The following is a 10,901-nucleotide window of genomic DNA, read 5'->3' on the forward strand; positions in this document are numbered from 1 at the left end:
TGGGCCGTGTCTAGCCATCCTGCCTGTTCGAAGGGAAGTGGTGAGATTTTTGCTAGTTTGCCTTCGGTCGGCTGGTTGGCTTGTTCGGTCCTTGCCCCTTTTTGTCCTTCTCCCTTCCCCTTTCCCCCCCCCCCCCCCCCCTTCTGTGTGTGGTATTCTCCTTTTGTGTATCTGTCTCATATGTAATATATATATATATATATATATATATTTGCTATAGCTTTGGCTGCTTGGTTTTTTTCTTTTCCCTCTCTGGGAGGCAGGTCCTTGTTGTCGAGTTTCGGGGACTTGGCAGGAAGCCAGCTCGAAACTTGCACAACATTTTTTGGTGTCAGAAGTGGGATATTTTGGTTAAGTTTGGCTTGTTTTGATAAACGTTTTTCCAGGAAGACAGCCAAGCTCGGTGTTGTTTTGCAAAACCAATCTATTGTTTTGGGAACAGGTCTGGGAACACTGCCAGAGTCTGGGAAAGCAGCCAAGGAAACTTTGTTTATATAAACAAAGGTTTGTTTTGGGATCAAGAAGAAATAATAACAAAAAACAATGGCTATTTCATTAATTTGTCTTATAATTCTAGCCACCTTTACACCTGTGTTAGGCTACCGTATAGGGAGACGTCCAGACCTTGAGGATGGATGGAACAAATTGCTTCCATCCTTTAATTTTGACATCGAAGGTTTGGTAAAGGAAATCCCCATGGTTAAAATCGGCTCTAATTACTATATAAATCTTATTGCAACAGTACTGTCATTGATAAAGGTACTGGAAGTGCTACTTAAACTTGGAAGAATGGGGTTCCGTTGCCTTCCCTCTTGTAGGAAAGATCACACCTCAAAGGGACTCGCTGGAACTTTGGAAAGGGCTGCAGACAGGCCAGTCCCCGGGTGGCATGGAGCTTGGGAAGATTTCGGTAGATTAGTAGGACATGTGTCACCCCCCATTAATTGGGAGTTCACACCAGAACAAATGTTTGATTCTGGTGAGATGGCCCACTGTTTGGCAGAAGGGTGTTTTTCCTACAAAGATCCGAATATGCAATTCTCCGCTTTGTGCTGGGGCCTGGCTAATGCTTATCGAGCTGCCATAGACCACCTTCAAAGGGTTAAGGTCGACACAGAAACCCAAACCACGCCACTTGAAACCAGTGATGTCCCTATTAGGTCCACAGAAGTTGGAGTCCAAACACAACTTGAAGTCAATGCCATTTCTACTAAGCCCACTAGAACCGGGACTCAAGCTAAGAACCGGAAGGTCATCATTGCCCCTGTGAAGAAGAAGAAGACGTGGGTAAGAGAGATCAAGGAACTTACAGACTCATCTCCCCAACCAGAACGCACAGAAGAAAGAGAAGAAGAAGAAGAAGAAGAAGGAACAGAAGAACCTATCCAATTCACTCAAGATGTAGTGGACGAAGGAGCGGCAGCAATGGGAGAAGGAGCAACAGCAAGTGATGAAGGCGCGACTGCGAGAGAGGAAGTAGTGGTTGTGACTGAGGAAGGAGCGATTGGAAGAGAAGAAGCAGGTACCAGAGAGGAAGAAACGGTTACACGGGAAGGAGCACGTCCAAGAGAACTAGGGGCACGCCCAAAGGAATACAGAACAGCATCAAGAGAAAAGAAAGCAACAGTACAAACGGCCGGTGGTATATTGTCGCTTGATGATTTATATCCTGACTACACATTCAGTGTTACAAAAGACGCAAAGAAGGAGCCAAAGCATCCCCCTCAATTGGAGGGGGAATTATCCCTACCCCTCCAGACCCAACCTTCTCTTGGAGGTGTGAATGATTGGAGGAAGAGGCCCTTATCTCACCACGTGAAAGATTACTCACTACCTCCACCCGCTGGGTATCGCGAACGACGCAGGAGTCCATCCCCACGGTATGAACGACGTAGAAGTCCATCTCCGCGGCGTGAATGGCATAGGAGTCCATCCCCACGGTATGAACGGCATAGGAAACCATCTCCGCGGCGTGAACAATATAGAAGCTTATCCCCACGGCATGCTCAGTCTCCACCTCCACATGAGAGATATAGGGAGGAAGTGGGAGCAGTCCCACGTAGGAGTGGAAGAGTAAAGAGAGAGGTGGAAAAGATTCTACGTGGGAGAGATGGACAAGAAATTATGCGAGAAAGCGAAATTACACAATCACTGACCACAAGAGAGCTTCGAGATTTACGGAGAGATTATATGCGCTTGCCTGGTGAAGAAGTCCTCACCTGGCTGGTGCGATGCTGGGACAAGGGAGCTGATAGTCATGTAATTGAAGGTGATGAAGCACGACAGTTGGGATCCATTGCTCGAGACCCTGTGATAGAGCAAGAAATGGGGAGGGAGAAAATGGCGTCCAGTCTTTGGCTCCGAATACTCCACGCGGTAAGAGTGAAATACCCATTTAAGGAGTCCCTGAAGAGTTCTTCAAGAAGGTGGAGGACTGCGGAAGAAGGCATCCAATACCTACGGGAATTGGCCATGCTGGAGATCATCTATTCTGATCCAGATTATTATGATATCCAAGTTCCTGAGAATGTTCCCTGCACGCAACCAATGTGGAAAAAGGTAATTCAAGGTGCCCCTAAACCATATATTTCCTGCTTGATACCCGTATATAATCCAAAGATGGATGAACCAAGCGTGGACACTATGTGTGCTTGGATAAGAACCATCGAGGAAAATATGGAAGACTCCTTCAATCCCCTGTACCGACGCACCTACGATAGGGAAAGAACGGAGAGAGATTATGAATATTCCAGATATGAGGACGACCTTAGAGACAGAGAGGACAGAAGGTATAGAGATTACCAAGAAAGGCCAATGGGAAGATCACGGCGGGACCGACAAAGACGACCTCGGCCTAGACCTCGATCCTGGTCTCGATCTTGCTCACGATCCCTGTCATTCACACGTCGAAGGAAAGAGAACTCTAAGCGTGGGTCACGTAACCAACTATGGGCATACCTTCGTAGTAAAGGAGAAAACATGAAGAAGTGGGATGGTGAACCCACTTCTAAGCTTGAAGCTAGAGTGAGGGAGCTGAAGCGAAAGAAGACTGACAAAAAAGTTGTCTATGTAGTAGATGGAGATTTCTTAGAAGAGAAACTGCGATCGCCGAAACACGAGAAGATGGAGGTCCACTTCGACAATGGCAAAAAGTCTAAGAAGTCAAAGTCAAACTCTGACGACGAATGCTCTGATCAAGACCAGTAGAGGGGCCCTGCCTTCTGCCAGGAGAAGGAGAGGGACCAAGAAGATAACCGGGTTTACTGGGCTGTGTGGGTCCGATGGCCTGGCACATCGGATCCTCAGAGATACCAGGCCTTGATAGATACTGGAGCCCAGTGTACTGTAATGCCTTCGGAGTATAAGAGTACCGAGACTGTTACTATTTCTGGAGTGACAGGAGGGTCTCAAGAATTGTCAGTAGTAGAGGCGGACATGAGCTTGACGGGAGACCAATGGGAAAAGCGTCCCATTGTGACGGGGCCAGAAGCCCCTTGCATCCTTGGTATGGACTACCTAAGAAGAGGATACTTCAAGGACCCGAAAGGGTACCGGTGGGCTTTTGGTGTAGCCACGGTGATTGAAGAGGGGTCCAAGCAATTGTCTGCCCTTCCTGGCCTTTCAGAAGACCCTTCCATTGTAGGATTACTACGAGTTAAAGATCAAGAAGTGCCAATAGCCACAACAACTGTACACAGACGACAGTATCGGACAAACCGAGATGCTGTGATCCCTATCCACAAAATGATCCGAAAGTTGGAGAGCCAAGGGGTGGTCAGCAGAACCCATTCACCCTTCAACAGCCCCATCTGGCCTGTGCGTAAATCCGATGGAGAGTGGAGACTGACTGTGGACTATCGTGGCTTAAATGAAGTTACGCCACCGTTGAGTGCTGCCGTGCCAGATATGTTGGAGCTCCAATATGAGTTGGAGTCCAAGACAGCAAAGTGGTACGCCACCATCGACATAGCCAACGCGTTTTTCTCCATTCCTTTAGCGGCAGAGTGCAGGCCACAGTTTGCTTTCACCTGGAGGGGCGTTCAATACACCTGGAATCGACTGCCCCAGGGGTGGAAACACAGTCCAACCATCTGTCATGGACTGATCCAGGTCACACTAGAGAAGGGTAAGGCTCCCGAACACATCCAGTACATCGATGACATCATTGTATGGGGGGATACAGCAGAAGAAGTTTTCAAAAAAGGACAGACGATCATCCAGATTCTCCTCGAGGCCGGTTTCGCTATCAAGAAGAGTAAAGTCAAGGGACCTGCCCGAGAGATCCAATTCCTAGGGGTGAAATGGCAAGATGGACGACGCCAGATACCAACAGACATCATCAACAAGATTGTAGCAATGGCTCCCCCCACAAACAAGAAAGAAACCCAAGCTTTTCTGGGAGCCATAGGCTTCTGGAGGATGCATATCCCAGAATACAGTCAGATTGTGAGCCCTCTTTACTTTGTGACCCGTAAAAAGAACAATTTCCAGTGGGGTCCGGAGCAACAACAAGCTTTCAGGCAGATCAAGCAAGAAATTGCACATGCCGTGGCTCTTGGACCAGTTAGAATGGGACCAGATGTAAAGAATGTGCTCTACTCTGCAGCTGGAGATAAAGGTCCCTCCTGGAGCCTCTGGCAAAAGGTGCCTGGCGAGACGCGAGGGCGACCACTGGGTTTCTGGAGCCGAAGCTACAGAGGTTCTGAGGCCAATTACACCCCTGTGGAAAAGGAAATCTTAGCGGCGTATGAAGGTATACGAGCAGCTTCAGAGGTAATTGGTACTGAAGCACAGCTCTTCCTGGCACCCCGATTACCCGTCTTGAGCTGGATGTTCAAAGGGAAGGTGCCCCCTGCGCATCATGCCACCGATGCCACGTGGAGCAAGTGGATGGCTTTGATTACACAACGTGTCCGAATCGGGAACTCGAATCGCCCCGGCATCTTGGAAATCATAACCAATTGGCCTGAAGGTGGGAACTTCAGTCTGGCAGAAGAAGAAGAGCCAGTGAGCCGAGCCGAGGAAGCTCCGCCATTTGATCAGCTGCCAGATGAAGAAAGGCGTTATGCCCTTTTCACTGATGGTTCTTGCCGAATTGTAGGAAGGAACCGGAAGTGGAAAGCGGCCGTTTGGAATCCCACCCGACGAGTGGCAGAAGCCGCTGAGGGTCAAGGCGAGTCGAGTCAATTTGCGGAACTCAAAGCCGTCCAATTGGCCCTGGACATTGCTGAACGAGAAGGTTGGCCGAGACTCTACCTCTACACAGACTCGTGGATGATAGCCAATGCTCTATGGGGATGGTTAGAGCGATGGAAGAAGATGAACTGGAGGCGTGGAGGAAAACCCATCTGGGCTGCTGACTTGTGGCAGGACATCGCTGCCAGAGCGAAGAGTCTGAATGTGAGAGTCCACCATGTAGACGCCCATGTATCCAAAAAGCGAGCTAATGAAGAACATAATAACAACAGAGAAGCGGACCGAGCTGCACAGATAGGGGTGTCACAAGTAGACCTAGACTGGCAGCAGAAGGGAGAGCTGTTTCTGGCTCGATGGGCCCATGATGCTTGCGGTCATCAAGGCCGAGATGCCACCCACAGATGGGCACGAGACCGAGGGGTGGATTTAACCATGGATATCATTTCTGAAGTTATCCATGATTGTGAGACTTGTGCCGCTATTAAGCAGGCGAAAAGACTGAAACCCCTGTGGTATGGTGGACGATGGGATAAGTATAAGTATGGAGAGGCATGGCAGGTTGATTATATCAAACTGCCACAGACCCGCCAAGGTAAGTGCTATGTACTTACCATGGTGGAAGCAACAACGGGATGGTTAGAGACTTTTTCAGTGCCCCACGCAACGGCCCGGAATACCATTCTGGGCCTTGAAAAGCAAGTCCTGTGGCGACACGGGACCCCAGAACGTATTGAGTCGGACAACGGGACTCATTTCAAAAATGGATTAGTCACCACTTGGGCGAGGGAACATGGTATCGAATGGGTATACCACATTCCATATCATGCACCAGCTGCTGGGAAGGTTGAGAGATATAACGGATTATTGAAGACCACTCTAAAGTTATTAGGTGAGGGGACTTATAAAAACTGGGACAAGAACTTAGCCAAGGCTACCTGGCTAGTTAACACCAGGGGTTCTGTCAATCGAGCTGGCCCTGCACAGGCAGAATCCCTTCACATTGTTGATGGAGATAAAGTTCCAGCAATCCATTTGAGGGGAATGCTAGGGAAAGCTGTTTGGGTTACCCCTGCCTCAGGCCAAGACAAACCCATTCGTGGGATTGTCTTTGCTCAAGGGCCAGGACATACGTGGTGGGTAATGAGGAAGGATGGAGTCATCCAGTGTGTGCCTCAAGGAAACTTAGCCTTGGGGAAAAACTAATTGTATGTCCTAAGTTGTGTTTTTACAGGAAGCCAGTCACCAGATGAGAGAGAGACCTGAACTAAGCTGTTGCTGGTATCCGGTGATGAGACAGTCCAGTGATGAAACAGCCATAAATCAGAACTGTAATGGTGACTGAGGAGACCAAAGATCTGGACTGAACTGACATCGGTATTGATTTTCCAACGACGAGACAACTGTGCCGAGAGACCAACAAGAACTATATATATATATATATATGCAAATGTGTATATATATGCGCGGGATGTAGACGAACGTGAGACATAGGTGTTACGTAAAGAAATAGTATGGAATAAGGGGTGGAGAATGTGGTGGTTTCACTCTAGGCCTTCCTGGAGACCAACTTGTAACCAGGAAGGAACTAGAAAAGTGATCACGGAAGTATTCCATGCTATTCCTTTACGTAACTTGAGGTATAAATAAGGCCAGCGGGAGGCATCTTGCTCTCTTCCTCTCCGGCGAGGTTCGAGAACGGCGGGTCCCTGTTTTGGTCTGGTTTATCTGGAGCTGAGGCCTACAGTGACTACCGTTATCTGCCACGCGTGAGGGGAGAGCCTTGGGCCGTGTCTAGCCATCCTGCCTGTTCGAAGGGAAGTGGTGAGATTTTTGCTAGTTTGCCTTCGGTCGGCTGGTTGGCTTGTTCGGTCCTTGCCCCTTTTTGTCCTTCTCCCTTCCCCTTTCCCCCCCCCCCCCCCCCCCTTCTGTGTGTGGTATTCTCCTTTTGTGTATCTGTCTCATATGTAATATATATATATATATATATATATATATATTTGCTATAGCTTTGGCTGCTTGGTTTTTTTCTTTTCCCTCTCTGGGAAAAGAAAGTCCCCGAAACTCGACAACACATCTTAATCCCTGTTCCTGAAACATGACTTACTGGTATAGAATCAGAGCTCTGAAGAGAATCCCATTCTATAGGTTTTCAGATTAGCACAGAGATCATGGTGGATACTTGGTGGATACCAGTGTAGCAGATTCATTCACCTCCAATTATACCTTTTTATTTCAAATTCCCTTTTGTTATCACAAGCATAATCATATTTATCTGGTTTTTGAAGATTTTTTCAGTCTGAAGAGACTGATTCCCTATTTTTTTTCCTCTGATATCACTTCTCAGACAGGTAAATTCAATTGAACAGCTATTAATGTCTCTATGAAAGCAAGATGAAGTTTTCACATAATGTAGTATTGACACTAAAGCACAGAGAATAAAACAAAAAATAGACAAATATTTATTTGCATTATTTAATGGACTTGTTTTGGCCAAGATGTCTGTTCTTTGTTATTTGCTTTCCATATTCATTTGAACGATGAGATTTTATTGGAACCAACGCTCATAGAAAATGAAGTTAAAAGTCATGAGTGTTTGCAGAGACCAAACATTTAATTCAGACAAAAATAATCAGAATGGAAATGCTTTCTCACTCTGTGCAAGATCACAGTAAATCATACAGAAGAACCCTACAAAACAAGGCAATATATGACTGATTTTAAATCACAAGTTTGAAAGAGAAAATATATTTAAAAGAATGCACATTCAAAGATGTTGTCTGATAGAATGCATTAAAAAACCGAGTTAACATTCAGTGTTACATGGAATTTATAAAAGACAACTAGGATTAGTTAAAAAATTTTGTTTAAACTAACTTTAAAAGGAAAACTGTGTTTTCTACTGTTTTTTTGTGTACACTTTAAAATGTTTATTTCCACTAATTTCACCACAAGATCCGAAAGATCTAAACTGAGTTTTCAGCTCCAAGCTTTCAGTTGTTAGCTGATATATTTCTCACAAGGACAGTATATTTTAATTTTGGAATTAAAAATTAGTACTCAATATTGCTCAGTAAGTTTGTCATTTTTCTCAGGGGAAAAACACAAACAACTAAAAACCACACACACAAAAAATAAAAATCCAAACCAAATAGTCATAATTAACAGCAGTGAGAAGAATGTCCTTTAAAATTACTCTCTCTCTCTCTCATATTTTTATAAACAGACCAAGCTTCTCTCTTACCAAGCTTGTCTCTTGAGTAGGGAGAATTGATGAGTATTGATTCAGTTCATAAATATAGGTTTATGGTGCTGAAAAATTAAACTTTGTCATTTAGTACAATCCAATTCTGTGATGTATTTTTTTTAATTTTTTTTCAGAATAAATTATTTTCTCTGCAGTATGTAGATGATATCTAAACCTTTCATCTTAAAAAGAAAAGAATAATAATAGTATCAATAAAAGGAAACTATTTTGATAGTTTTGTATTTCTTGTGAAACATTTTTACAGTTCTTTTCAAGGCCTCCTATACTTCAAATTTTCCAAATAATTCTTATGTGGCTTTTGTTTCATTTTATTTCTGTCAGCTCAGCTCCTCTACAGAAAAGCTCTCAGAACCATACACACAGAACTCATACCCATGGAAATGATGGAAACAAATTGCAATTGGTTATACTCGATCTCTAAAAGTGTCTCTTTTCCCCTTTTTAAGAGTAGTTGAAAACTCAGTCTCATGCACTGACAAGGTGGCTGATTGGTATATAAAGATGAGCTGGCTATCTACATAAATGTCTGCATCGAACAAGCATTTGTAATTCAGGCTTTGTTGCTGTTGTTACTTTTTTTTTTTTTTAATCAAGAAACATATTCATTTAGCTATGTTTCTGTTGTCATGCAATATATCCTATTTTATGCCAGTGAAAATTTTAAAGATCATACAACTTATGGATACCATGTGCATTAAATAGCTTAGCATTGTAAAAGCAGGAGGAAGTTAGATAATTTTTGAACTTTCTGACTTGATTAGAGAGGAACTGAAATGTGAGTTTTAATTCTTTGCTTTCTCCTATCAGCTGTCTTAGGAGTTCAGTTCTGAGACATGAATTTTTTTTAGTAGTAGTATTTGTAGAAGTGACATAGGATTTGCTAGATGTTCCAATGGTTTGATGTGTTTATTGTTCTCATCTCTTGTTTAGCACCTGCAGGCAGCATGTAATTGGAACACACATTTTGAGCTTTAGGACTTTTTCTATATCTCAAGATTGGATTATCTGTTGATTTGCTATTGATGTATTTGGCTTTTAAGGACTTTATTTTTTCTTTTGTTTTGGTGATTTGCTGTTAACTCCTGAAGACTCTCTAAGTTACAACAACCAGTCTCCTGCAACTCAGACTTTAAGCATCTGAAACAGGGCACACTGACAAGGTAGAAATCTACATCTTTAAAAAGTAGTGTTCTAGGAGCAGCAATTATCTGTGCATGATTACCTCCTAACCTGCTAAATGGCTGGTTCAGATCTCCTGCTGTCAGTAAATAACCAGAGGCTGATTAACAGTCATGTTATCGTTCCAAAACCCTTTGATGTATGCTGTGTTACTTTTGACCTCTTTTTTTCAATTCTATGCATGTTTCTGGAGTAGGTTACTAATTTTAGTAGTGGAAAGAAAAGACTAATTCAGCGTACCTGACCTACAATGGAATATCCCAAATGAATATGAAAGACTCAGTGTCTTACCTGACATTATTTCGTAAAACATTTTCCAACCCCCACAATATACTTACGTTCACTGTATCTCAAGAATCCCTAAATGGTTCTTTTCCTTTGTCTTTAAGCCATATTAGCATTCATAATAGAGAAAAAATTGGCACTATCATAAGTAGAAACAGGCACAAAGAATCCATAACACTGGAAGAGGAATAAGATTTTTCTTGTTGTTTAAATAGTACCTTAGTTTTACTTTTAAGAGAGTTGCATTGCAAAGCATATATTAATCCAGTTCTATTAGTTTTCTACCTAGATGATTGTGATGGGATGTGTAGCTTGTGTCTTATGAAGAAAATTAAAATCATCAGTTAAGTTTGCATTATTCACCAAAGAGATTATAGGTTGTATAGTTTCTGGTTAATAACAGTATGGGCTAGACTAGGATCAACGACCTACAAGGAATTTTTTTCTCCTTTAATTGCAGTTTTCTACACATGTTGATCTGATAATAGTTTTCAGTTCAGTGAGAACCTGTTAAAAAATTGTGAAGTTGCTGTTGATGACTATTGAGACAAGAAGTTAGCAGCAGAGGTTGATAACAATTGTGCAAGAATCTTCAGAGCAACTTCAATGAGCAAAGAAAAAGTTCATTTTCTGAAGTTCTTCAAAGGTATACATACACCTCAAGAACAGTTTATAAATAATAAACTTTATTGATTTTATGGGAAATAGAGGTATTCTAGTACATCTTCATCCAAAAAGCATTACACTTTTTTAAAAAACACATCTTTACTGTCAGTCCTTATTCAGAGTCCCGCTCATTTTCATCTAATGCTTTGAAGTGATCCTAGGACATTCTTGTTGAGGTTAGCCCAGCTTCATCCAGCCCAGGAGTTGTTCTTCAGGAAAAGTATGAGAGTCTAGCCACTTTTTGAAGTCCATTCTCATTGCATTCTCCCAGTGTGCAGAATTGTTCTATGAGAGATGTTGGAAAGAACAT

The 10,901-nt window shown here is 43.3% G+C and overlaps 1 protein-coding gene across 1 annotated transcript; it reads left to right on the plus strand.

The window, feature by feature from the left end:
• The first annotated feature begins 2,814 nt into the window (after nt 1-2,814).
• On the plus strand, nt 2,815-7,097 carry LOC127467098 (uncharacterized protein YagA-like). The gene is made up of 3 exons (XM_051778641.1): nt 2,815-2,929; nt 5,420-6,085; nt 6,428-7,097. Exons 1-3 carry the CDS (start codon nt 2,815-2,817, stop codon nt 6,457-6,459), a joined length of 813 nt encoding a protein of 270 aa, XP_051634601.1. The 3' UTR covers nt 6,460-7,097.
• Nucleotides 7,098-10,901: the final 3,804 nt, after the last annotated feature.

This window comes from Manacus candei, unplaced genomic scaffold (assembly GCF_025592945.1).
Source record: "Manacus candei isolate 608988 ecotype Guabito, Panama unplaced genomic scaffold, ASM2559294v1 h1tg000014l, whole genome shotgun sequence".
In the NCBI taxonomy this organism is placed as follows: domain Eukaryota; kingdom Metazoa; phylum Chordata; class Aves; order Passeriformes; family Pipridae; genus Manacus; species Manacus candei.